This window comes from Alternaria viburni (genome assembly GCF_023758015.1).
Source record: "Alternaria viburni strain BMP 2772 chromosome Unknown scaffold_3, whole genome shotgun sequence".
Classification (NCBI taxonomy): Eukaryota; Fungi; Ascomycota; class Dothideomycetes; order Pleosporales; family Pleosporaceae; genus Alternaria; species Alternaria viburni.
In genome coordinates, this window is record NW_026055772.1 from 1831127 (window position 1) to 1857987 (window position 26861).

The 26861-nt window shown below is 52.8% G+C and overlaps 11 protein-coding genes across 11 annotated transcripts; 7 read left to right on the plus strand and 4 right to left on the minus strand.

The window, feature by feature from the left end:
* Positions 1-444: 444 nt before the first annotated feature.
* On the plus strand, positions 445-2167 carry J4E79_002244 (uncharacterized protein; the record flags this gene model as incomplete). The annotated part of the gene is made up of 4 exons (XM_049351144.1): positions 445-575; positions 621-650; positions 700-774; positions 823-2167. The coding sequence occupies 4 exons, from the start codon at positions 445-447 to the stop codon at positions 2165-2167; spliced, it is 1581 nt and encodes a 526-aa protein (XP_049214983.1).
* A 541-nt stretch (positions 2168-2708) lies between these two features.
* J4E79_002245 (uncharacterized protein) lies at positions 2709-4250 on the minus strand (the record flags this gene model as incomplete). Its single annotated transcript, XM_049351145.1, has 2 exons — positions 2709-2942; positions 3027-4250. 2 exons carry the CDS (start codon positions 4248-4250, stop codon positions 2709-2711), a joined length of 1458 nt encoding a protein of 485 aa, XP_049214984.1.
* Positions 4251-6239: 1989 nt separating this feature from the next.
* J4E79_002246 (uncharacterized protein) lies at positions 6240-6758 on the minus strand (the record flags this gene model as incomplete). The annotated part of the gene is made up of 1 exon (XM_049351146.1): positions 6240-6758. One exon carries the CDS (start codon positions 6756-6758, stop codon positions 6240-6242), a length of 519 nt encoding a protein of 172 aa, XP_049214985.1.
* A 596-nt stretch (positions 6759-7354) lies between these two features.
* J4E79_002247 (uncharacterized protein) lies at positions 7355-8432 on the plus strand (the record flags this gene model as incomplete). Its single annotated transcript, XM_049351147.1, has 2 exons — positions 7355-7479; positions 7532-8432. The coding sequence occupies 2 exons, from the start codon at positions 7355-7357 to the stop codon at positions 8430-8432; spliced, it is 1026 nt and encodes a 341-aa protein (XP_049214986.1).
* A 924-nt stretch (positions 8433-9356) lies between these two features.
* Positions 9357-11548, plus strand: J4E79_002248 (uncharacterized protein; the record flags this gene model as incomplete). Its single annotated transcript, XM_049351148.1, has 5 exons — positions 9357-9803; positions 9860-10064; positions 10119-10416; positions 10472-10703; positions 10763-11548. The coding sequence occupies 5 exons, from the start codon at positions 9357-9359 to the stop codon at positions 11546-11548; spliced, it is 1968 nt and encodes a 655-aa protein (XP_049214987.1).
* Positions 11549-11948: 400 nt separating this feature from the next.
* J4E79_002249 (uncharacterized protein) lies at positions 11949-14849 on the minus strand (the record flags this gene model as incomplete). Its single annotated transcript, XM_049351149.1, has 2 exons — positions 11949-14373; positions 14485-14849. The coding sequence occupies 2 exons, from the start codon at positions 14847-14849 to the stop codon at positions 11949-11951; spliced, it is 2790 nt and encodes a 929-aa protein (XP_049214988.1).
* A 537-nt stretch (positions 14850-15386) lies between these two features.
* Positions 15387-16142, minus strand: J4E79_002250 (uncharacterized protein; the record flags this gene model as incomplete). The annotated part of the gene is made up of 2 exons (XM_049351150.1): positions 15387-15510; positions 15562-16142. The coding sequence occupies 2 exons, from the start codon at positions 16140-16142 to the stop codon at positions 15387-15389; spliced, it is 705 nt and encodes a 234-aa protein (XP_049214989.1).
* A 609-nt stretch (positions 16143-16751) lies between these two features.
* Positions 16752-17896, plus strand: J4E79_002251 (uncharacterized protein; the record flags this gene model as incomplete). Its single annotated transcript, XM_049351151.1, has 2 exons — positions 16752-16759; positions 16816-17896. The coding sequence occupies 2 exons, from the start codon at positions 16752-16754 to the stop codon at positions 17894-17896; spliced, it is 1089 nt and encodes a 362-aa protein (XP_049214990.1).
* Positions 17897-21345: 3449 nt separating this feature from the next.
* On the plus strand, positions 21346-21934 carry J4E79_002252 (uncharacterized protein; the record flags this gene model as incomplete). The annotated part of the gene is made up of 2 exons (XM_049351152.1): positions 21346-21555; positions 21752-21934. The coding sequence occupies 2 exons, from the start codon at positions 21346-21348 to the stop codon at positions 21932-21934; spliced, it is 393 nt and encodes a 130-aa protein (XP_049214991.1).
* A 469-nt stretch (positions 21935-22403) lies between these two features.
* J4E79_002253 (uncharacterized protein) lies at positions 22404-22769 on the plus strand (the record flags this gene model as incomplete). The annotated part of the gene is made up of 2 exons (XM_049351153.1): positions 22404-22446; positions 22531-22769. 2 exons carry the CDS (start codon positions 22404-22406, stop codon positions 22767-22769), a joined length of 282 nt encoding a protein of 93 aa, XP_049214992.1.
* A 1391-nt stretch (positions 22770-24160) lies between these two features.
* On the plus strand, positions 24161-24651 carry J4E79_002254 (uncharacterized protein; the record flags this gene model as incomplete). Its single annotated transcript, XM_049351154.1, has 2 exons — positions 24161-24583; positions 24628-24651. The coding sequence occupies 2 exons, from the start codon at positions 24161-24163 to the stop codon at positions 24649-24651; spliced, it is 447 nt and encodes a 148-aa protein (XP_049214993.1).
* Positions 24652-26861: the final 2210 nt, after the last annotated feature.

Here is a 26861-nt window from a genome sequence, read left to right on the forward strand (position 1 = left end):
CGGCTAGCCTATCGCATCTTGGAGTAACAGCGTGCGGGGTACTGGGAGCGTCGTGAAGCCGGGCGAGGAGGAACGTGCAGCCCTTCACGGTGTAAACCACGATGCTCGAGCCGACGGGGTCACGACAGGGATCTGCGCTTTGAACGGAAGGCACACACGTCATCGTGCCTTCCTACACAACCGCCTATCCTTGTCGCTAGCACCCGCCGATAAACGAGACATTTCCAAAAGCAACCCCGAGCAGATGCCCAAGGGAAATGTCTTCACGACTGCCCTCTGCCCATTCTCACGACCCTCAGTGTCATGGCGATTGGCAGCTCCCCTTGCCGCTAGGCGCTTAGTCTTCAAGTCACTCGCTCGCTCTGACCAACACCCTTCGCCGTCGTCGCCGCCTCACATCACCCAAGGGTTCACCTGCCCCTGTCAGGTGCGACCAGCGTCGACATGGAAAAGTTCAAGAATAAATTCCTGAACCCGCACCGTCGTTCGCGGCGAGAGGATGACATGGAGAAACTGAAGGAGCCCAAGGTGTCGCCCATCGCGACTGGCGGGTTCAAGCACTGGGCCGTGGCTTTGTAAGTTTTGTTTGTTTTCTGAGTGACGAGTGCTTACATCAACAGTATAGTTTGTAATTTCAATGTTGATGTCGGGTAGGTCATCCGGATTCCATGTCTTCCGAGTAATGTATTGAGTTTGTAGCCCAGAAATCGAGATTCTATACCCTCCAGATGTGCCCTTTACGACGGCCGACCTGAGTGCTATATGCTTCAACAGGTACATTCGTCCGCCAGTTCCGGGTGGTGCAATCTAAGTCGCATCTAGTTTTCCGGAACAACAGAACACAGAGACAGCCGAAGACCTCTGTTACGACTTCGCCATCACCAACAACTCGCCCGACATCAAACTGACTTCGCCAAATGCCCCTCATGGCAGCCCAGACACCCTCTACGGCTCGTGTATCTTCCGCCAAGAGTTTGACGATACAATGAAGAGGAGTTTCAATCAAAGAACACTGGTCATGATTTCCCACCACAACTTCACTTCCTTCCATCATCGCATCTTACAGAAGATGACAGAGTCCGGACCCCTCAGCGACCCAACGACTTTAGAAGCTGCATTCTCACAGATGAACACATGGGCGCCCCCAGCTCTCGGACGCCACGATCTCCCCTTCATGGGTAGCATGTTAACCCTGGACATCGCACCACATCGCGCCTTCCCACTTCAAGGACTTCCAGGACCCACGCCACTAATCTCCGACATACCCCTCTCCATCTACGCCTACGAACCCGTCGGCTCCTGGGACAACATCATGCACTACATGCCCTGCATTACGGACCTCTATGTTCTCTACGAAAAGCTGATTCTCTGCGAAAGTGTTATCGTAATCGCAAAGTCACCCCAATTGGCTAGCGAAGCCGTCTCATCCCTCGTCGACCTCATCTGCCCCGTCCCCTATGCCGGCGTGGTAAAGCCCTACATGACCATGCAAGCAAACTTCAAAAGCATTGGCATCGACGGCGGCACCCCAACCTCCTTCATCATCGGCGTCACAAACCCCTTCTTACTCAAACGCATCGTCGCCGTCGCAGAAGCCAGCCACAAAGCGCGGCCACACATTTTGTATCTGCAAAATTTCGATGGCCCCGTTCCTACGCGTCGTCACCACTCCCTCCACCACAAATCCAGCCGCAACGCCCTCCTCGACCTCCCGGGCGGCGGCATCGAAGTCCACACGCCCTCGAAACGCTTCCTGAAATCCGACCCTGCAGTCGTATCGCAAATCGAATCCCTCCTCAAACTCGGCGACCAAACCCGCGAATTAGGCCCCATAATCCGACGCCACTTTGCGGAGCTCACCGCACAGTTCATCGCACCCATAAACCGCTACCTCGCTACTTCCAACGTCGTTACGCCCGGTGGCGCAAACCGGTACGCCAGTTTCCACGTTCCGGATCTGATGAGCAGTGTGAGCAAATATGGGACCAGTGTCAAGTTTCGCGGGTCGAACCCGCTGCAGAGACATCGGGCACGGGATGGGCTTTATGAGAGTTTTTGCAAGAGCGCGAGCTTTTATACTTGGTTGGAGATGAAGATTAGTTTGGAGAATGAGGCTAGTGCGGGGATGCTTAATACGCCTGTTGCTTCTTCTGCTGGGAGTGGGTGAGATGGGAATGGGTGGGTTGGGATGAGTGATGGAGTGTGACCTCGGAATGTGTAGGAAGTTCGAGTTGGAGATTGTAATTTGCAAGATACCACGAGTTATAGAGACTACAGCATTGCTGGTTAATATGAACGTATGTTGAACAGTCACCAAGTATGTGAGACCTCCACCTGTGTGTCGTGTGTTCAGGAAATCTACACAGCCTTCCCATCCACCCCCAACCGACGCAAACATAAGTGACCTTTTGAGGCGGCTTTCGTGTTGACTTGTCAAGATCACATGATAGAATAGGGCGTGGAGTAGGTAGATGTTCGCGAGAAGTATGTTATTGCAATATATACAAGCAAGAAAGAAGCAGCGCACCAAACATTTACATGCCATCTCCTCCAAAAAGCCGAGAAGCAGCAACAACAAAATATCTATAAGAAAGAAAGCCTAAACCCAAAGTGTTGTCAAAGGAGTGTAAGAATCGAACGCAAAAACCAGAAAGCGCTGCGCCACTACGCAGCAAAACGTCACTCGTAGAATCCCATCAACGTCCAGCCTAGTCCAGCCTAAACGACGAAGTCCCCTCAACAAGAGGAGGCCACCGCTTCTTAAGCCCAGAGTCGTCCTGAGGCCAAACATCCGTCGTCCCAGCCTTATACGCAGCCCAATTAGCGCAATTCTGCTTCCACTCAGAGCCAGCAGCCGGAAGATTGATTTCGGATTTGCGCTCGAGGAATTGGATGCCGAGGCCCATGCCGACGTGGAAGGCGATGTGGCAGTGCATGAGCCACTGGGGAGAAGGAGTTAGTGTTTGTTATTTCAGTAGCGATATTGGGGGATGGCTGGGATGGCTGGGATAAGAGTGTTTACTTACAGCACCGGGGTTATCAGTCGGGTATGCGAGAACGAGCCACCCGCTACCCCTAAGCTGAACAACGTCACGACGGGGTGGGTTGGTGAAGCGCAGCGAGCTGAAGTGCGTTGCCATGCTGAATTGGCCATCACCGCCGCCGAGGACATAGCTGTCGTGGCCGTGAAGATGGATGGGATGGGCGATGGGTGGTGCGCCTACAGCTTGCTGGATGACCCAGTAAGTCCAAGTGGATGCTGAGGTCGATGGTACCTGCACAACGTTGTACGACTGCGGGATGCTGTTGTTGTTCTCTGCGACATATTGGACGGTCGGCTTTCCGGGGTCGATGATGATTGATGTGCCGTTGATGGTCCAGAGGACTGTGTTGCCGTTTGCTGCTACTGGGCCGAAAGCGACGGGGAGGTTCTTGGCTTGGGCGGCGAATGTGGTGCTGGGCACGTTCTTTGCGACTTTTGGGGTGGTGATCGGATCAGCACAGATCGTGAAGGGGTTAGCTGGAGCAGTTGAGGTGGGATCAGCCACGGTCTGGCCTTGGTACGTGAAGATGGCGCGTCCGGGGAGAATGGAGCGTGACTGGCAAAGGCCGTTCGCGTCGGCACGGAACCAGTAGTTTCCAGCTGTCTGGTTGGCAGTGATGATGACGTCGTAGCGTTGGCCGATACCAAGTTGAAGGTGGGTGGTGTTGTATGGGACGACGGGAACGAAGTCGTTTGCAATGACTTGGAAGGGATGGCCGTCGAGGTTAACAGTCATGCTGGTGTCGACTGCGGTGTTCACAAGTCGCAGACGATAGCGCTTACCCGCTTGCATCGTCACTCGATTGTAAGCACCACCTCCGGCTGCGTTCTTAGAAGTGCCGTTGATCAGGATGTTGTCGGGTACAGGGGGACCCAATCCAGCTTGCCCATTCTGGAATGCTATGGACGCTGCTTGAAAGGCGGTCTTGTAGAACCAGTCTGTAATTGGCATAACTCCAAGGTCCTCGTCATAGTTTGCGGTGGCAGGACCGTTGACAATGAATGTTCCGACAACTCCATCTCCGTACTGATGCGAGAAATGCGAGTGGTACCATGTCGTGCCGTATTCGGTTGCCTGGAACTCGTACGTCTTGAGGTCGCCTGGTGCTACCGCACATTCGGTGACCCCGTTGACACCATCCTGGATGTTCTTGTTGAGCATGCGGAAGCCGTGCCAGTGGATGGAAGTGCCATTGGATTGAAGCATGTTGCGAACTGTGATTCTGATAGTATCACCCCAGTTGGCAACGATGGTGGGACCTGGAGTTCTTCCGTTGATCAACATGCAAACCCTTGAGCCAGCACCGTCAGGGTTGCAAGTCGTATTCTCGATGCGTAGATTGTAGGAGCGAACCACACCCGTATTGGGCCAAGAGGTATACATGTCTGTGGAAGAGTTGAATCCAGCGGTCCAGCAATTCCTCGTAGTGGGACCGTTGACACATGCCGATGACTGACGTTCCTCGAGGCCATCTCGTTTTGGCGTGAAAGGTGCTAGCTCAGTGGTCTCAGACGGGATCGCTATCGCGGTTGCTACTGGAGCGAGAAGGCCCAAGAGAGCAGTCCCAAGGATGGCAAAAGACTTCATCTTTGTTTAATGCGATGGAAGTAACGAGTGTTGAGTTGTAAAGATCGACAGAAAAGAAGACAACAGTGCGAAGCGAGAACGCTGTCGAAGATGCTGCTGTGGAGCAATGGAGCAGAACGTTTGGAGTCTTATATCTGATTTCATGATAGACGGCATTCATGCTTCAGCACAGATGATCAAAAGCTCTGCTGCTCACTCGACTGCTCCAGAGAACGCCATGGCGGGATACGGGCCCACCCTTTCGTCATGTCCACGAATGAAGATAATGATAGTATGATTCTGAGCTGCGAAGAACGGAGATTTGACATTCGGATGTCGTATTGTTTGGAACGCCTCGCTCGAATGTGAATGTGGGCAAACGGTGATGGAGATGGATGACCTCGTAGTCATACACGAACACAGTCAGCATGGGTATTGATCGCTCACTTCTGACTAGGGCACACTGTATCTGTATCAGGCGGCGGGAAGGATGCGGCAACCCAGTGCTCGAACTGTCAACTGGACAGCAGAGGATTTCGAGGAGTTACGCTTAGATCATACGTCGTGGCTTGCGCAAAGTCCGCAGCCAATCCGCTTCCTTTGTCTGTACTTTGAAGCTTACTCAGCCGTGAGCCACCATCGCATTCTAGTAGGAACTTTGCAAAAGGCTGAAGTGGCGCGAAAATAACGACATGTGAACGTTCATGCTAGGAAGCATGTTGTTTAAATCGTACATACGACTAGAGATACCAGAAGGTAGTGTTGCTTCGACAGGTAGCAGCTCCTGACGCCACGAACAGTTCAGTGCGCGTATCATCAAGTCTGTGTGTTATGGTAGATTGATCGGTATCAGAATGACTGCGTTGCGCGAGCGGAGTACAGTGGTCGACCCTCGGGGGTGCGACTGGAGCCTAAGGAGAAGACTGCATCATCACGAGGAGATACCAGCGGCCTGTAAACTATCATCTGATACTATTGAGATAGGTTTTAGTGTGTGAGCTTGCCTGCGTCCGACATCTTCCTCGCTCGCATGGCTTAATCGGAGATAGACCATGAGTAGGCGCGCCACAGCTGATGCATCTGAAGACCCGAGGATAAGCCTCCTCTTCCATGAATATAGCGAGGGCCTGGAGTGGTGTTTTCGGACATTTTGTCGCGTGTTAGACGGTCTGGATGCTACCAGGAAGCGAAGTCCGGCGGCGAGCAATCCAACGGACAATATGCGCGCTCCGATCAGCCCGCTGTCTCCTGACAGGGTAAGAACCTAAACATTCACACCTTCTCTTGTTTTCTTTAAGCACACTAGTCGTAACAAAGTTGTAACGGGAAATTCGGGTCCAACGTTATAGATGTTGCAGCTAGGGATGTCGGTACAGGGACCGAACCAAATAGGGCTTCAAAGCTGGGTGCCACGTGCGCAGTCATGCACTTTTCCATACTGGTTTTAATGTTTTCTTGCGAATGTCTACGGCGGTTGGACTTGCGAGCGATTGCCGAACTGAGTCGTGGTGGATAAGGCGGTGAGCCTGATGGACTCCCGCATCACTGGTAGCCTTGCGTCGACAATGTGGCAAGATAGGAGTCATGGAGCCTCTTTAGATTCGAGGGCGTATCTGTGTCCCTGCTTCACTACAGACTGTGGGGTTCGCTGCCGTCGTCTGGCGTGAACTCTGGTCCCGGCAACTCGTAACCATCGAACGAAAAGCCAGGTGCGACCGTCGTGCCTACCAGCGTCCAGTTGCCTAAACTGGTCGCCCGCTGCCACTGGCCTTCTGCGATGATGACTTGCGGAGCCTGGTCCTTAAAGATGTCGCTACCTAGAATCTGCTCTTGAGTCGCAGTGCCGTTGTTCCACGATAGCTCCAGCTTCAGAGGGGCGCCAGCGTAAAAGTGCCATATCTCGACAGCATCGGTAACGCGATGCCAGTAAGATGGACCAGATTGGCCTTCGAGTAGGTAGTAGATGGCGGTCGAGTAAGAGCGATTGCCGATGGTACCGGTATCTTGAAAGGTTTGTCGAAAGTAGCCCTTCTCTAGGTTTGGCTCGAGGTGGAGCTTGGCGATGACGTCTTTCGCGTCGGCACATTCGCGATAAGCGGCAGTCAACCCTAGCAGCGATGCGACCAAGTAAATTGCAAGTTTGTGCATATCTGTAGCTTTCTGGAAGTTGTGTCGCACGATTGGAGGATGGCCTGCAAAGTATCTCTTGTCGAAGAAACGGGCGCCTGCTGATGCTTATTAGTGATGCCTTCGTAGCTTCCGAGCTGGCGCATACGATCGTCACAGATCTCGTCACGTCATCTGAACTCGACCACCACATTAGCTCCACGGCATCACAGTACCACAGCAAGAGCGCAATGAAGAGAAGGAGGAAAAGACATCCCCCGTCGCCTCAATTGCGCGTTCGGGATGACACCTAAATGCCTAAACGCGACAAACCCTTGCACGCGCCCTTATCGCACGCCGCATGCTGTACACCACGATCTCGACACTTCATTCGATCCGATCTGCGCACTACTGTGCAATGAAGAACCTGAATCTGCCGTTTATCGCCGAATACTCTCACTGTGGAGATCCGATGGCGGGGCGTCGCACTGCAGTAGTCAAGTAGACTGAAAGGTTAAGTATTTCCTCCTTGTACACCGTGGGAATCCCGTCACTTTCGCAACCCTACGCCTCGTGCTAGCTTCCGTATATTCCCCAGCCTCTTGTCCTGTCTTCCATCGCCTTGAGCCTGCGACGCCATGTTTCCACGTTTCGTGCTGCCCTGTTGGCTGGCAGTCTTGTCGTTTGCGATCTCAGTCGCGTCGAGTGTAACACCAGAGACAAAGAACTTGTTTGTGGATGCTGATCTTTTTGAGGCTATTGAGTAAGTGTCCTGTACCACGTAAAACCTGAACGCATAGCTGACAGTGCAACAGTGATACCGCAGCCCTACTCCTTGCGTGTACTTTGCCGAATACAAACCTCCTCGCCGTAAACATCAACGTCAATTCGACGTACTCTGCCTACGCAGCGTCAGCCATCGTGAACCACTACGGCTATTCTTCCGTCCCAATCGGGCTGCCCAGACCATACACGAACATCACATCGCCTGAACCATTCGGAGGAGAATACACAAGCAAGGTCGCTGCTGGATGGTCCGGCGGCTCGGTGCCTAATGGGCAAGTTAACAAGACTTGGGATCCGGTAGAGCTCTATCGGAAGACGCTGGCAGAAGCGAAGAACAACAGTGTGACTGTTGTCTCGATTGGTTTCATGGGATCGTTGTCTGGTCTTCTCAACACCACCAGCGATAAATACTCCGTGTTGGATGGTTACGAGCTTGTCAAGACAAAGGTCAAGGAACTGGTCGTTATGGGTGGGGGATACTCACAAGAGCCAGCCATCGATGCGGAGTACAATTTCGCGATTCAGAACGCACCACACGTCATCAACACATGGCCCGATTGTGTTCCGATGACCTTCCTTGGCGCAGAGGTGGGCGTCGAGGTCCTGTCGGGCGCACGGTTTACTGTGTGTGGACCCCCGAATGACCCAGTTAAATCGGCTTGGGAGTACTGGGGGTCTTACAACCGCTCCGAATACTCATGGGACTTTTTGACCATGGTGTATGCAGGCAGGGGCCTGAGCAGTTGGTTCGAGTATGGGAACGAAAATGGGTACAACTTTCTGTTCCCGAATGGCACTAATATCTGGGTGGAGGACGAACGCAAAAGCAGCCAGCACTATTTGAAGCTCAAGGCCTCGAACGAGACGGTTTCCAAGGAAATGGATAATCTGCTACTGCGCGGCGCGTGGACCCACGCCCAAGTGGACTGAAGCCTCATACTATCGAAAGAAGTGTTCTACTAAGCTCAGGCTTACCAGGCTTTTCAGCGGTTCGCACGGCTCGACTATGTCTATCCAAGACCACCTCTTGTTCACTCTCCAGGCTTTCAGGTTACAAGTGTAACAACCGTATTTTCCTACGAGCCAGCAATGAATAGTATCCTTTCCATCACCCACCAAAACTTTCTCCACGCTGCCTAGGTACTTTCTCAGGCTCACTATTTCTGAACATGCAAAGCGCTGACAGCCTTGAGTCGAGGCCGGAACTGGGTGCCGATAGTCGATAAGACGGGATGCCATTTCAGGTAAAGATGCGCCCTGCCAAGTGCGGATTCCGCTTGACGCCAAGCTCGTCATGTGGCGTCGTAATCGTTCACCACAACGTTGTTCCCTCAAACCTTACCGACAAAATCCCCATTGGTCGGAACGCTCAACTATGTTCAGGCGAGCTACGACGAGACTTCACGTGCTCTCTTGGCTACCCAGAACGCCCTGCCGCGCTCCACTGCCAAGTATAGATTTAGCTTCCGCCGAGAAACCAACAAGCGCGTGTGCCCACAATGACATCGTCCCAGACATGTCTTCTTGGATAATCTTGGGTAAACATACCACTCCATGTCTGGGCGCGGCCGCCCCGTGTCTGATCTCGATGTATAGTTACATACGCCAACCAGTGCAACGGAGAAGGATGGTGTGGAGAAAACATGGGGATTGTCACCCTGGTGCAGGATTTGACCCGCTCTTTGATGGAGAAAATGTGGGTGTGAACTGTGCCCCGGATACCCTATATAACAGGACCTGTCATGGTTCCCAGGCATCTGGTCGTGTGTCTTTTTACTCCTCCACTTTGCGATCAGCATCTCCACTCCCCCAGGAGATCCCATCTAGACGCGACTCTTGAGAACAGTCGTCACCATGTCTCGTCGAAAGCCAGATATCGAGGCTACCGAGCCCAACTTCTCATCATCGGGCAGTGACAAGTCCGACTTTGGTGCCGGACAGCATCATGAACATGCCGGCGCTGCTCCGCAGCGAAAGGCTTCGGTCGCCGCAAAGCTCAGGAACCCCTTAGCCGGTTATAGCGAGGAACATGTCCTAGCCGACGTCGACGCGTGGTGTGTTGAGAAGGGCCTACAGGAGTACCAGGACGAGTTCCGCAAGGGCGCCCTCATTGCTCGTGTAGGCCAACGAGACGATGGTTTTGAATACGTCAATCAGCTGTCCACCGAAGAGAAAGACTGGCTGCGACACGAGGTTACCCATCGGTGGTCTCAACCTAAAATGCTGTATTTCTTGGTTGTGCTCTGCGCTGGATCTGCCATTGTGCAAGGAATGGACCAGACGGCTGTCAACGGTGCTCAGGTCAGTTGCTTTGCCGTTCCCATCTTGTCATGTGCCGCCACTAACATCTTGTCCAGGGATTCTACTTCAGAGAATTCGGAATCACAGAAGACCAGGTGTGGCTTCGCGGTCTGCTTAACGGCGCTCCTTACCTTTGCTCTTGTCTCATCGGATGCTGGTCCAACGCACCCTTGAACAAGTTCTTTGGCCGCCGTGGAACCATCTTCATCTCTTGCATCATCTCTTTCATCACCGGCATCTGGATGGCGGCCGCTGAGAGCTGTGAGTAAAGACTCGCCAATAGACGTATGAACTGAGAGCTGACGATTACGATAGGGCCAAACCTTCTTGTCGCGCGCTTCATGCTCGGATTTGCTGTCGGCGCAAAGTCCTCAACTACGCCTGTCTACGCTGCTGAATCTGCGCCAAAGACAATCCGTGGAGCCCTCACCATGATGTGGCAAATGTGGACCGCTTTCGGAATTATGCTGGGTTTCATCGTCTCCGTCGCATTTCAGAATGTTACAATCATTGGCGGCCCGAATTCGCCATGGAGGTGGATGCTGGCCTCCACCAGTATTCCCCCGATGATTGTCTGCGTCCAAGTATACTTTTGCCCAGAATCCCCGCGCTGGTAAGTTTCCGACTCGCACTTCATTGGCCTTGTCCTGAGCTAATCTGAACCAAAGGTACATGGAGAAAGGCAAATACGACAAGGCGTTCAACTCACTTTGTCGACTACGCGCGCACAAGATCCAAGCTGCACGCGATATGTACTACGCGTACAAGCTTCTTGAGATTGAAAACGCGGAACGCGAGGGCCGAAACCCGTTCAAAGAATTCTTCATCGTCCGCCGCAACCGTCGCGCCGCACAGAGCGCCTTCTTCGTCATGTTCATGCAGCAATTCTGTGGAGTCAACGTACGCACTCCAGAACCCTCGGTTCCACTTGCTATCTCAGTCGTTAACAGTAGTCTCAGGTCATCGCATACTACAGTACATCCATCTTCGAATCCGCCGGTTTTTCCGAGACCAACGCCTTGCTCGTATCCATGGGCACGGGCGTAACGAACTTCCTCTTCGCGATCCCAGCCATCTACACCATCGATACATTCGGCCGCAGGAACCTTTTGCTTACGACCTTCCCTCTTATGGGTCTGTGTCTTCTCTGGTGCGGATTATCCTTCTACCTACCAGAGAACCCCGATGGCACGCCATCCCAGCAACGTCTTGGATCCATCGCCGCCGCAATCTACGTCTTCATGGCCGTCTACTCCCCCGGTGAAGGCCCCGTGCCCTTTACATACTCTGCAGAAGCATTTCCGCTCCATCTCCGCGACGTCGGCATGTCCTTCGCCACGGCTACCTGCTGGGGCTTCAACTTCATCCTCTCCCTTACGTGGCCGGCTCTTGAGGCCGCTTTCACACCGACGGGTGCGTTCTGTTGGTACGCGGCTTGGAACTTCTTCGGCTTCTTCTACGCTTACTTCCTTTTGCCTGAGACTAAGGCGCTCACGCTGGAGGAACTGGATACGGTCTTTGATGTTGGTAATCGCCAGTTCGCGGCTTACTACACGAAGAAATTGCCGTGGTACCTCAAGAAGCGTGTCTTGCGTCAGGATGTCGCGCCCATGGAGCCGCTGTTTGAACTTCACGAGCAGGGTGGGCATGCGGATTATGTGGATGAGCCGCTTGGTGGTGGGGGTGGTGCTGCTGGTGTAGAGGATAAGAAGATTGTGGAGAAGGATGAGGTGATGAGGACGTAGGCGTCTTCCTAGTGTGAACACTACAAGTGTTGCAATCTTCCCTTTTGCGCATTGTCGTTGTGTGGAGGAGAGTTTCTAGTTGAGTTTTGATGGGTTTGCTTTTGCGCTCATCTGCGACTTCGTTATACCCGTGTTGATGATAGTATCAACAAGAAGAATGAGATATCCTTGTTTGCTTTGACTACGTAAGCGTTTTCTTCATTGGAATGACTGAGCTTGCACTTGTTAATGCATTAGGACATATGCGTCAGTTGAGTCTGCCGATATTGATTTACCACCTGAATAGGACCAAATGCATTCGAAAGCGTACAGAACCGCGAACACTCATGGAATTGCTGTGTGATTATAAAATCTCCCAAATACGGACCTACTCATACAATATCCCCTCTACCGCGACATTCTACTCCGCCTTCGCCGCAGCAATCTTCAAAATCTCCTCAACACTCTTCCTCGCATTCTTCGGGTCCTTGGCCACCGACTGCCAAATCTCACCATGCTTCGGTTCCGCCATAGCTGCCTTCGAAAGCGCCTCCTCCTTCTTCTCCTCCGTGCCGTGCTGTTCCAAGAACTTGTAGTACCAGACCCAAGCATCGCCGTAGTCGCTGTCAAGAGTGACGGCTTTGACGAACCACGTTGCGGCCTTGTCGAGACGGCGCTCGCCCCAGAAAATGCGTGCGACGACTACGAAGAGGAGAGGGTCCTTTTCGACTTTCTTGATGGCTTCGAGGGCGCGGGGTTTACGCTGGGTGCGGCCTTCGAGGTGCATGATCTTCTCTGCCCATAGTAGACCGGAGTTGGGGCACTGTTGCAGAGCGCCGGCCATTAGCTGTTGGGCGGCGTTTGTGTTGTTCGCGCGACGCTCGAGACGGACTTGCTCTAGAAGGATCTCGGCGCTCTTTGGGTTTTGTTGTCGGCCACGGTCTAGCGTTGATCTGGCCTTGACGACTGCACCTTGCTTTACTTGTAACCGGGAAAGGAGGATGTACAAGACTGGGGCTTTTGGTGCCGCACGTGTGCCAATGTTGAACGCCTCATGAGCTTCCGGAAGCTTCGATAGCTGCTCATAGACTTGCCCCTTGATGGCATGTAACTTCCAGCTGCCGGGCCAGTTCTGCAAGCCTTGGTTGCAGATGTCAATTGCCGTCTCATAGTTTTCCAGTTGTCGTTCGAGGACGGCTGATTTCATGTAGATGCGGTCCGTAGCAGCTGATTCACGAGCAATCTGCAAGAAGCTACGTGCTTGCTCGTAGTTACCAGCGTCGACCTCGAAGTCAACAGCGCGAGTGTATAGCATTTCGTTGCCGGGTAGAGCTTCGAAACTTCTGCCCAAAACTTGACGGGCACCTTCAGGGTTCCCTGACTGCCACATCTCTCGGGCATATTGCAGCCAGAGTGACTCCGAGTTGGGACAGGCATTAACTGCACGCTCTAGGACACTGAGGAGGGTATCTGTTGTACCATGATGCTTTTCGAGATCGGTGGACGCGTGCCAAACCGTCGTACTGTATGGGAAGATAGCGACAGCAAATCCGAGGATGGCTCTGGCGGTTTCCGGCTTGTTCCGGTTTAGGACGCTCCTGGCATCTTCGAGCCAGACGTCTCGACGCTCGTCGTCTTCGTCAAGACCCCAGCCCACAGTCGCTTTGATGATTGCAGCAGCTGTGCCAGTGTTGCCTTGTTCCTCGCATATCTCAGCTTGAGAGAGCCACTCTTCACGCTTGATCATAGCATTCTCCTTGATCAGAGACTTGACCGCTCGGGTCATGATCATGTCCAGCATGTCCACTTTGCCTAGCTCTTCTTGCAGTCTACAGGCATGGATCCAGATTGCCCAACTGGTGGGAATAGCTTTGCGAGCCTTGTTGAGAATCTGCTGCGCATCTTCCGGTTCAGAGACCCTGGCATATGAAATCCACAGCTCCTCGGAAAGTGGCACGGTATCTGTAGCTTTGGCGAAGAGTAGGCGGACCGCGTCCAGCTCTTCCGTGTCGTTGATAAGGGTCTTCCACAGCTCAACACTTTGAGGGTTGTGGTCTAGAGCTTGACGAGTAACCTTTTTCCTAGACGCCGGAGTCTGTTCTAGATCGATTGCGGCTTGCCACAACTTCACGGCCTTGGGATTCTGTTTGATGCCATTGGCAGCAATGATCTTGGCGTTGTGGAGATTGTCCTTGTTCAGCCTGATCGCTTCCTCCCAAACGACTATCGATTTGGGACAAAGTTCGCACCCGCGAGCAATGACCTTTTTGGCTGTGTGAACTTTCCCGGCCACTTCTTCGAGTCGCGCTAACGCGACGTATCCCGGACCATTGTGTACGTTGGTCTTGACAGCCGATTCTAGCAGTACGCGCGCGCGGTTGATGTCCTCGACTGGAACTTCCTCGCCCATAGCTTCCTTTTTGTTGAGCGCCGTCATGTATCCCTTGGGGTCCACGGACGTCGAGGTTCCGGAAGTAGTTGTAGTTTGTGTGCCAGGGGCACTTGCTGCTGTGTCGAGCCGTACAGTCAATGCTGACAGTTGGGCAGCTCCGATACTTGCGAGATTCGTCGTCATGCCGTCAGCGTCCGATGATATCGTGGTATCAAGCTCTCCGCTCTTCGATGCCGCGGCCAGAACACTGTCAGGAACAGCGTACGACCTCGAATTCGCCAGTCGAGCTTCGCGTGCGCGCTTCGCTTTACCCGTCATGTCTCCGACCTCGGGCAGCGCTGCCCATTCTTCTTCGGATACGCCGCCGAGGGCTCGTTTTAGATCGGCAAACTGGAGCTGGATCTTGGGGTTGTTTCGTTCGTATTCGTCTCGTTCTTGTTGCTCGCGAGCTTCCCTAGGGCGGACATCGGTATCTGTTCGTGGAAAAACACACGATGAATACTTCGAAAATACCGATAGAGGGGAGGGGAAGGGGCATAGGGTAAATGAAATTAGGGGTACTAACCTTCTGGCTCTGCGTCGCTTGTCCATCTTCTCGTCAACCTCCTGATATATGCGGTCTGCCTCGTCATCGTCCTTGTCGTAGTTCATGCCGCTTGAGAAGAGACCGACTTCATTGTCGGGATCTTGAAATCGATCCTCCTCTTCATCCCTCTCTTCCTCCTTCTTTTCGGTGACACCATACGCCGAGGGAGCTGCCTGACCCAGCGATGCCGCACGCTTTGCTAGCATCTCCTTCATCTGCTCCTCCGAGGGACCCTCCCGCGCGGGACCGAGATCGCTTCGCGTTGTGAAGCCAGTGGCTCCTCTTCCGAGACCAGCCACATAGTTCTCAGGCGCGGGCATTGACAAGAAGTCGCGTCGACTCATCTTGGCGGTGGTTTTGGGGGGTGTTGACCAGAAGCGGTGGTTGCAGGCTCTGGCTGGAGCGCGGCGCAAGTTGCGCAAGGTTTATGGCGTCGGACGGAGCAGCGGTCGAACTGAAACTATGGCGGTATTACAGAGAGAGACTCGGTGGTCGCGAGTGAGGAATCCCCTGGTGAAATCAGCAGTAAAATGTGTGGCAGTGGTGCCGAGGCGGCGTGTTTGAATCCTTGGTCGCGACTTGGATAATAATTTGAGCTAGGCAATCGCGTGTCACGTGCGCGGAAGCTCAGCCAACGCTAACCCAAAAGGTGAGTTTGCGACGGGCACACACAGTAAGAGACAAGCACAATGGCTATGAGTAAGCCTTGCTACAGCTAGCTGCGTGCCCAGGCCGTCAGTTGGAGACAGAATAAAAGAACTATCTGTATTCTGACTACAAACTGCTGCGCGACATAGTACCTAGGTATTCCAGCAACCACACGCGTATCTATTGGTTACCACGTGATACACCATGCTCATTCACTCGTCTATCATCAGCAATTACGATGTCGTCTTCTTCTGTGCGGGCGCCTTTCCGTTTGAAGCTTGAAGGGCATAGCGGGGTGACATTGGCGGTAATGGTGGAACCGGCTCCTCTGGTGTATCGCCTCTCAGGTTCCTTCCGCTACAACAGGTCAGCATACGTCTGCACCAATCTTGTTATGGGTCATCTTACCTCTTCGTTTTCCTCAATTTCCCTCCAAACCACTTCTTGAAACTCCGACTGGAAGAAGGGCGTTCTTGTTCCTTGTTGCGGGTTGAATCCGACTGTGCCATGCTGCTCCTGTGACTTGATACATGGCTGGCCTCTGGGGTTATGTCGTCGTCCTCCTCTTCCAACGGTGGAGCCCATCTCTCGACATCGCCATTGACAACTACGAACCAGCCCAACTTCTCTCCTGGCGCCACTTTGTCCCGGAGGTCTGCAATGGCCGCCCACTGGTCATCTCCCAGCCCCGCTCCCCTCATTTCCTCCACATCTGCTCCGAGTCTGATCTCATGCACAACATCGCACACATATGCGTATGGTTGATCCTTTACGGTAACATCATCGGGATCGTACTGTTCGATGAAGCGTAAATCAGGTAGCGCAGCCATCTCTTGGGGCCATTGGCTCTTGAAGTTCTGTATCAAACAGGCCGTGGTGGCAGGCGCCATTAGCCATTCTGGGGCAGCATCGTCGAGATTCTGCAGAATAACATGGATGCGAATTTGGGCGCGGGGCCACCGAAAGCCGTGAACGAGCCAGGTTGGCATGGTGAAGGTGAAGTGCTTTTGGTGTAAAGTCTCCGTTTCGGAAGAGGAGTGCCGCGGTAGGAAGGAGCCAAAAAGCAACAATCAATGATTAGCTAGGATGTACCGAACGAGGATGCAAGCATTGGTGTGGATGATGGCGTCTTCAGCAAAGTTTTAGTTGCAAGTAGTACATGGTCTTACACGTCCTGTTATGTAGGCAGGGATCGCGTCTTGGGAGCTCATGCAGAGGTCTAGACGACGCGCCCAGAGAGGTTGGGACAACCTTCCGCGAGTGGACGCACGCTAGGAAGAAGCAACGACACAATTGCAAGCGTTGGTTCAGGAGAACGAGACCAGATCGACACGGTGAACGCGATAGATCTGGGAAAAAGCCCCAGTCGCCTTTTTGGTCTATGCCAATAGCAGTGTGGGGGAGCTGGGGTGAAGGCAGGCACCATGGTTTGCGCTTGCCTCCCCGCTCGACGCTAATGCAAGGCAGCTCCCGTTCGCGTCGACGGGTACCGCGATGTTTCCGCGCCCGACCTCGCTGCCCACAGTTAAGAAGCCTGCGAGTCCGACCATGTGCGGCGCACTTCACTCTCTGATTCTGTGTCCTTGAGAGCTGCCATCATGCCTCTGTAAGTTCCCTTACTCACTACTTAGCTGTGCACGCGCAGTCGCTTACAGTCCACAGGCATCTGCTAGGCAAGAAATCATGGAACGTCTACAACTCGGACAACATCGCGCGGGTCAAGGCCGACGAGGCCGCCGCTGCTGCCCGAGAAGCCGCTGATGACCAGCGCAAGCAAGAGCTCGACGCTGAGCGACGTGCTGCCATCCTTCGAGGCCGGACGCCCCCGCCACTGCCGGAAGAAGAGCCAACAAAGGCGCCAGTATCACGGCGCTCAGACAACACCAATGATCGCGGTCATGACAGAAAGAGGAGGAGGCTTGCAGGTGAGGACGATACCGACGCCGATATACGCATGGCCAAGTCCCTCACGGCTCGGCCTGAGGATGAGGCAGAAGACGCGAAAGTGCTGAAGCTACGGAGCACCGCATCCGATGCCCCCTTGGAGGACCACGCCGGTCACATTGACTTGTTCCCGGTGGACATGAAAGAGGCCATCAAACGCGAGAGGAATGCGGACGCAGAGAAGGAGAAACGCAGGAAAGAAAAGGTCATCGAAGACCAATTCACCATGCGCTTCTCCAATGCAGCAGGAAGGGGTGGTATCGACCGACCCTGGTACGCTGCCGTACAGAAGCCTGTATCCGACACTGGAGCCAAGCAAGACCTGTCACTCTACGCAGGCTTCACGAATAAAGACGTCTGGGGAAATGAGGACCCGCGCCGTAAAGAGAGGGAACAAGCCCGCATCTCCACAAACGACCCTTTCGCTTTCATGCAGAAAGCACAGACACAGCTGAAGAAGTCGAAGCAGGACAGGAAGCAATGGGCTGCAGAGCGTGACCGTGAGCTAATGGAGCTACGGTCAGCCCAAGAGCGAGAGGAGAGGAGAAGTCGGCATCTCAAAAGGAAGAGGCGGGAGGTGGAAGATGACGAGCATCAGACACCCAAGAAGGAGGCATGCTCATCCTCGCGCCAGAAGCATCGCCATAGGAGCCGGAGTCGTAGCCGTGACAGGCACGAGCATAGGTCTTCGCATCGCAGTGACAAACGACGCGCCCATAGCAAGAGTAGGGAACGTGATGGAGACCGCCACAGACACCGTGATCGGCGGAACGAGGAGTTCCAGAAGGCTTTCATCTAGAAGCGAGTCACTGCACTACACATGAGTCCAGGCCATTAAGGGCAACTCGTTTGGTGTCCTATTACCATTCATGAGGCTCAACATACTACGCTCACGAGAGTGTCGTCAAAAACGAGCTTGGCCTCTAAACAATCGAATTTCCATCCTAATTGAACATCTCGCACTTCATCGCTACCAAACTTCGACTTTCTATTATCCATTCCTAATTCGAACATTCGCTGATCAGTTCGAGAAGCAAGGCTGCGCGATTGTACCCCTACTTCCAAGCCCCGAAGACATTGTGCTGAATGGGAAGAGCAAGTGCGCTGTGCTATTTTTGTACCGGTGTTGATCAACGCATAGCGGTGGTGTTAAGATCGCATGAGACAGGTTCTGAATCCTCATATAGACTGCTTGCTGATGACTGCAGAGACCTCAGGCTGGCCGACAATCTTGCGTTCGTGAGACTGGTCGCCAGATCGTTCAGTGAGCCAAGTCGCACCTACCCTGTCGGGTGGTAGTCATAATCAGGTGCAGAATAAACCAACTGATAGCGTCATACCGGTTAGCTAACAAGACGTGCTTTCATTCGCATTCTGTCATACTGAATATCTCTTTCAACGAGGTTATGCGGCACAGCTCGCATGCCTTCCTCGGACCACTGTGCCGTCTCATCCGGAGGGGCGACTATCTACCAGAACACACCACACATCTACCACGCATCTACAACACATCTGCACGCGTTTAAACATGGACGACACCTTAACAACAAACAGTGTAACGTTCCAAGTCCTCTATCGCATCCCCTTCCGCTACCTCTACATACCCGGCCTGTACATCCTGCTGCTCGGGTTCTTCACTTTCGGCCACGCGTTTCACACAGTTTGCACGCACCAGGACCCAGGCGGATACTACAAGTTCTTGATCTGGCTCGTCCTCGTCTTTGGGTACTTCGTATCTCAAGCCGGCGCCCATCTCTGTGTGATCTGGCTCGTCTTCAGGGACCTACAGTTGCCGGATATGAGAGTCATGACCGATTCTGAACAGCGCACAAATACGGTCCTCCAAAGCATCGCTAAGCTAATTCCGTGGCGCTACGCTTATATACCTGGTGTGTCTCTCGTCGTTCTGGGTATCCTCGTTCTTGCTCAATCACTGCGCCTGCATTGGATGCACTCTGGCCCTGCGGACTGGGATACGATGTTACACATTCATTTTCGCACGGTGCAGGGAGTGTCCCTCGAATTGGCAGGCTTTGTTGTTTGTATGGGGTCGTATGTTTTCAAGGGTGTGGAACTGGAGGATGCAGAAGAGACGCAGCAGAAGGGCCAAACTATTAGCAACGGGGCCGCTTTTGGACGGAAGGTGAACGTTTTAAGCAAGAATGACGGTACTCGTTGAACGGTGGATGTACGGCATGGAGATGGAAGGGTTTTCCTGGATAGTATCGAAAGGAATCGCTTGGCAGAAGTACATGCAGGTAGCTTCAACTGCGCAGCATGGTTGACGTAGCTCAAATCTGGGTCGACAGCTTCGAAACCTTTGATCGTACGTTGGACGTCTTCTTTGCTACACACTATTAATCAAGGATCGCTACCGGTGAACCGCAGCGGCAAATGGTCATTTCAGCTGGTGAAGTGTTACACTGCGCTCGGTGCATATCAGGTCCAGACGAGATCGCGTGAGGCTACTGTAGCCTTGGATGTGTATCTCTCGGAGAAAATGCTCAGCAGGTACCTAAGTTTGTCTGCTCATGCGGTGATACCTAAGGTGTATGTAGATCGCAAGCGGCCTATCTCAATGTTGAGTCATGCTAGCGGTGGTCTGCTGTTCAACGGCCTTGAACGCATCGTATTCTTTAGTGATCTTAGTGTTCTCCGCTGTGCCACTTGGCATGAAAAGCTCTTCGAATACCTACACGGTGTGAACGGTAGGCGTGAGGTGTTTGTCAGGGAAGGACAAAAGCCGGTCTAAGTGTTCAATGACAGTCCGGGGGTCCAACTTCGGGAGGCAGCCACGCAGCGTAGCCAAACAGAGTTGACGGCCCAAGGCCCCCCATACCAACGCCTCGTTGCCTAACATCGTGATTGCGGGGGTCGCATAGGGATATCATCCAGCATGTCGGCGACTAGGTAATAGTACAGATTGGGGAAACCGCAAACTTGTATGCGACCCAATCGGAAAGAACGCCGCGGGAATTGCGGGAGCGGGGGCGTTGCACCCAGCCACCAGGTAGCCATCATGCGTGATAAGCATTTTGCGCCTCACCAGGTTTTCGTACCGAAATCGCGCGCTTCTTGACTCGTAGACGGATGTTGCGACTGGGTGGTAAGTTGCTAGGCTTGATCACCTAGGCAGGGAACGCAAGCAGTCGAATTCATCTCCAGAGGCCAAGGACATCTAGGTTCCTATCGCAGTGCTCCATCACGGGCACGAACTTGGTGACCATGCGACTACGGGGAGCTCCTTCGCACGCGATAAACGTGGTGGACAGTTCCACGAGCCTGTCATACAGCTCGTTTGTGTGCTTCGACTTGTGGCGGCTTAGATGACCCGCATGTGTTTCAGGTGAGTTAGCGTCAGGTACCAGCCTAGTCAGCGGGCTTTTAAGGTGCACCGGACCGTGGAACGGAGATTTCACGCATATCCACACGCTCACGGCCCCGAGTCCGATTGGCGAGGCCGCATCTCGATGATATCTGTACGAGATGGCGCGAGAGATGAGTGCAATCGGCTGCAAGCATGCCTAGGTAGATGCATATGTTTTGACTATACTGTTTCGTGGTTGTCGAGGAGACCTGTCACATTATAGAAATTGGTGCGCTCTATTCCTTGTTGCTTGTACTGTCGCATACGTATGGTATGACGACGACTCGACTCTCACAAATGAAAATGTATCATGCTTTGCCAGGTACATCCCCCCACAGTCTAAATGCTCCGAACGGTTCTTGAAAAGGGAACACCAGTTGCAGCAGTTGCTGCAAGTGAATGCACTACCCACAAGCCGATCGCTGACGCACTGATCTACTAGTAACGTGGTTAGATGGCAATCATGCAAAAGCCCGTAAACTTGAAATCGGTGCAAAGAGGAGGCCTGATTGTCTATTACGGTAAATTGATTGGCGACTCGACGGTTACTTTCGCGTACTGGGCACGATGGCGTGCACTAATGAACTGGCGTTGGTGGTACGCTGTCTAACGGCGGAGTTAGATCTGGTGTCAGTTACGACGTGTTGAGTAAGGTTGAGCCATACACCTGAACCCGCAAGCGTTCTGAAATTAATGTTAGCACTACCTTGCACTGGGATACTTAGTCTTCACTGTCTCTTTAGTCCGGGGTTTGTCTTGGAACCTTGACACTCCTGTGTACATGCCGTGCGCGTGGCCTCTGAGTTTGTGATACAAACTAAAAATTCTGGCACTACAAGTCCAAACATACCCATATCACGAACCTTGATCCCGGCGTTGTTATGGCTTCTGGAACCGCGCTCACGCCAGCCATCATCGCAACATGGCCAATACCCAACTATGTCGACCCAGTCTCGCAAAGGGGCAGTGTCGAAGCTGCAATATACGCGACAACCATCCCAATGGTGCTCTTCGTCGCTGGCAGAATCTACGTTCGGGCGAACCAGAAGTCAGGTGTAGGAGCCGATGACTGGATTATGGTTGGCGCAGCGGTATGTTTGCCCTATGCTCTTATGCTACGTATCTAACATGTATAGGTCTTCGCCTTAGCGATTTCTGTGTGCTTATTAGTTACAACCACCGACTCTCTTGGGCGTCATCTCTATGATGTGAACCCGACGACGTTTGTGAGCTCTGCAAAGGTATGCAATTACCAATCGTCTCAACATACATACTGATGGCTTCTAGTACAACGTTGCGAGTGTCACAATGTACAATGCTTCTATGACACTCACAAAGCTTTCCGTCTGTATGACGTACCTGAAGCTTTTCCCCTCGAGAACGAACAAATTGTTCTGTTGGACGATGATTGGGTACCAGCTTCTGTGGGGTGTCATCTCGTCGGCACTCTACATTCTGCAATGCGTGTAGGTCATGAACCCTAGGGCAGATGTTTGATCCCGACTAAAATCTTCTGTTCCAGTCCGATCCAGTCACTCTGGGATTTTACGATTATCGACAAAGTATGTTTGGACTCGCATCAATTACTCACCGCGAGCGGCATCTGCAATGTAGTGTCGGACTTTGTGGTGTTCCTTTGGCCAGTCGCGCCACTGTGGCAGGTCAAGTTACCGCTGTCTCAACGCGTGCATCTAGTCGCGGTTTTCTCTTTCGGCGTCCTGACATGCGTCGGTGGCATCTTGAAGGTTGTTTGGTCGCAGGATTACTTCAAGACATGGGATACCACATGTGAGCAGTACCATTCCACAATAGACTGTCATCGTGCTAACATAGCCTTCTCGCAGGGGTTGCGTCTCGCGTCACTATGGCATTGTGCATCGAGTTCAACGTTGGTATCATGAGCGGCTGTCTACCTTGTCTACGTCCATTTCTAGCAATGATGGCTCCTGGAATCTTTGCTGGACCATCGGCGGCACACAGCGGTAACGCAGCGAGTTCTGGCGGAGCATCCTGGCGCAAGTCCCCCTTTCGATTTGGAAATGGCAACCGATTCAGGATAGGCGCAGGTAAGCCGTCGGGTCGTGAGGAAGATTACGAGTTCACGGATGCGAAACATGCGGGAAGCGCCCGCGCTTGGGCTGCAGGTGGAAAGGAGGTGCCACAAGCTAGCATCGGCACCGTGTCTGGGTCTGGTATCTCAGTGAACAGAGATGAGAAGCTGCGCGATGGTTATGATTCGCCGGGTGTTGTCACCAATGATGCGACTAGTGAGGAGTGGATCATGAAGGAGGACTCTTCTAGGTAGCTCAACAAGGCGTAGTATATATCAATCATTAAGTATGGTCTTGAGAGCCCATGCCGAAAGCCAACACGAGGGTATATGGCGACACATTCGAGGACTGGGAAGGTCGGCGCAAAGTGAAGCAGAGCACTTTCGCTCAAAGTCCTAGAGCTGTCAATAGCCTTCGAAGTCATGACATGAGCAATGCTTCCAAGTGCCAATTCAGATGACGCATCGAAGTCGAACGAGCCTCGGAACCTTGTACTATCGGTCCTTGTGATAGATGCGCAGTGCTCGTGTCGATGTATGCGTGCGGCCAGCCACCAGAACTATGTATATCCAGGGAACTCGCAACCTTGACATGACCGAGCTTCATGCCTACGATTGCGTACCGCTGCGATGAGCTGATGCCATAGGCGCTCGTGCATGTGCTCTATGCGCGCCTCGCCGCGACCAGCTTCGCTTCCAGCCTCATCCCAAGGCGCAGGGTACTGAGCGCACCTCAAAGCAAGTTGTGGTGTCGGCTCTGGAGCGTCGCTCTCGCAGAAACCTATCCGGTGGACTTGATCATGTCGACCAAGTACCAATATAATGAGTCTCCGCCCCTAGTTGTGATCCAGGCAGTCCCATGGCGATAGACGGGATTGTAACGCGCGGTCGAGCGGTTCTCACGAGCTTGTCCGTAGATGCGCTGGATATACGATGGTGGAAATGTGCTGCGATACGATTGCAGAGATGCCTACACGGGTGCTCATGTGGACGTGACCGCTGAGGAAGTGTGAATGTCGACTGGTCGTGTAGCTCATTGGAAGCGGATTTCGGGGGGTATTCCTATCGCATTGGTTCGGAGTGGACCAAATAATTAGCGCAGTACGATCAATATGTCGATGTCAAAACATGGTACATAAGTTTGGAAGGACTTCGTGATTGATCCGGGCGGTAGCTCCAGGGCTGTTGCTGGAGCGGAAGCTCTGTCTTGGTTCAGAGGCCTTGGGCGACAAGCCGGACGTGCGCGCCGACCATGCTACTCCCGAATTGCCCACCAGTGGCAGCCTGTCACCCATCATCTAGGCAACAACCCATATACAGCCTGCTTGGATCACACATGATCACACAGAGCAGTTATCTAGACACAATTTGTGATGGAATTCAGAGGGCGTTGCAATCAAGAAGCTGCGCAGTGTGGTCCGGACGAAGGAGTCCAATTTCATTTGCGCTTGGCGCACGTAGCTCAACCAGCCGACATGTGACCTGTCCATGTGCACGCCAACACTACCTCGTGTAACCCTCATCAGACCACGACCATCAGCTCTACCCAACCCCATCTCTCCATGCCCGTAACTCGTGGAGGCCGCAGAGTGGCTCGCCACCCACGCAGGATAACTCATGTTCTTCCTTTCAGGCACAACGCGCTCATGGTGTTCCAGGGCCTGGATTCGTGTCCTCTTCCACCGCTTTACAATTTCACCATATACTTCACCCATCCGGACGTCAACCCGGACAATGTTCAGCCATATGAGCTCTTCAAGGCGATCAGAGAAGGCTCCCTACTGGAGAACTTCTGTCACTTCCGCCTCGAGCTATTTTTCCTACATGTCCCAAATGCAGAGGATTCCGACGAGGCCTGCATCGCCCACTATCGTGAGGAAAAGCGCAGCCGGGGAGACTATACACGTCAGGTCGAAACACTAGGGTTGTCGTCCACTATGGACAGTGAGAACGGTGCCGGTAGTCTACCCGGCTTGGTACCAAGTTACATCGAAGACCCGGACACCGAGTATTACCATGGTCTTATCTACATCTACCGAGGACCTGATTGGACTACAGACGAACAGTTCGTACGTCGCATCTCCTTCGATCCTATTCCACAGAATGTGTATAGTTCGCTCGACCACGGGGCAGATGAACCTGACATTCTTCCGGCCATCGCCATCTTTCCACTAACGATACGCCATCTGGAAAATCACAATGTCAAGTCGATTGGCGAAGATATGTACTTCAAGTCCTTTCTTGCAACAAACAATGTAACGAATGAACCGTGGGAGGAGGCGATAAGGCTTGGTCGTTCTACCTGGTAGAAGATGTGTGATTTGTTTGTCGCAGAATCTCCATTGCCGGCCCTACTTGACAGCTTCACATGGCTATATGTATAATTCTATTTAGATTGTTCGATATACGCCCCCGTCACTATTGCTATATCCCAAAAGGCCCCAGTCCTGAAGTCGAGTTGCGTGCATACTTGGACTTCTTGACATTCCGCAAAAGGCACCCACTGGGAGCTGATAAGCTCAAGCTGAAATTCCTACGCAATAGGCATAGTCCAACCAAAAACCAGTCGCGCATTCATCTTGAATAGCCGGATTCCTGTCGAATGATCAGCACCCAGACACGCTATCTTGTGTAATCCGTGCCATGACTCACCACTGGTAGAACTGATCAAGTGCCAAGTCATAGAGCTGAGAGATAGTCCAACATGTGTCACCGGCTAAACCGGACCCGTTAGCAAGCTGTTTCATAACACTGGCCGCGCACTCTAGACCAGGACATGATCGTTGGAGGTACTCACGTCCGACAACATGCCAAGCGTTACAATCATGAGCCGAGCCAGGCTGCGTTGGACCAGGTGCTCCCGGTCCGGACGATGTTGGCGGCGCCGAGCTTGTTGGTCTGGGCGTTATCGCGGGGTTCGTGACACTTGTCGTTGTATCGGGGGTTATCTCGTGCGTACGAACACAGTATCGGTAGTCTGTAAAGCGCAATCCCGTTAGACAGTGAGAAGTGGATTGAGCAATGACGGCAGCGTACTCAGCCATAAGTTACTGCAATCTGACCCTACTGCGGGATTCCTACGACATGAGATGGTCAGCGAATATGTACGACGCGCCTGGATGCGTAATATGGGATGGGGTTGCATCTTGACTCACATTGCAAAGAACTGCGCAATGGTGATGCCATTGTTGATGATGAACGATTGACATGTCATCGGTGGGACGATGGTCCCATAATCGATACATCCTTCAATGACTCCGTCCTGTGCGCGATCAGACTTTAGTACTAAGGTGAACCTGCACTAGTAGTATCCAGAAGACTCACTCTGATCGGATATTGGCTGCTCGTCTCTTCTGGTATCGGCTCTTGCGTAGCCAGTGCACCATCGTACGCGGCCATGCAGTAGCGGAGGTCCTTTGCTGGAGCGCAATCCGTGGATTCAGTCTGAAGAGATGGGTTCCTATCTTAATATGAGCACTCGCACTCTTGAACAGTTGTTGGCATAATGCTGACCAGTTCTTGAATTCTTCTAACGAAATCGTCCACCCTGTAGCAAGCACCTCGCAAGCCGAGGCGGCTTGATCGAGCAAGATATCCGGTACCGTTAGATTCGCACCGTTCATGTATACGAAGCAATCCTTTCTCGTGCCTTTTGCGAGTGGAGAGGGCGTAGGCAACCCGACGAGTGAAGGTGGGGTAAAGGTCGCTCTAGGAAAATTTTCGTACGGTGTATCCATCGTAGACGTCGCGGGAGGTAGGTAGTCTGGATGCCCGGGATACTGATCCACCGGACCTACAGCCTGTACACAGTAACTCTCAAATGCGAATAGATTAGTACAATCATCGTTAATGCCCTGATTCAAGAAGCGAAAGTCGGGAAGACTGATGCTGAACTTCAGAAGGATGAGGTTGCAATATTCTTCAGGTTGGACCTGATAATAATGTGCGCAATGGCGATTTGTGCCACTGGCGAGATCGCTAGGTATCGGGGCAGCAGTGGGTGTTCCAATCGATGAAGATGTAGGTATCGATGTTGTACTTGGACTGGGCTTGAAGTCGACATCACCTGGAGGCGTGACACAAATCGAGTCCCCAATGGATTGGTCGAGTTTGTTGCATGTGTATCCGATGACTGGGTTCCCTGAGGAAATGCATCAGCTAAGCTTTCCTTTTTGGGGTCTTGACCGTGTTTGCGGTCTTCGGACTAAACCGGACTTACAAGTGTATAGTTGCACTTGACTTATTCGATTGGCCTTTGCGATCCCAATACATGTGTCGTGCTGTTGGACAACATAAGTTTTACAAGTGCTCTGGATACAAAGATCACCCGTCATAGGGAAGTCGACA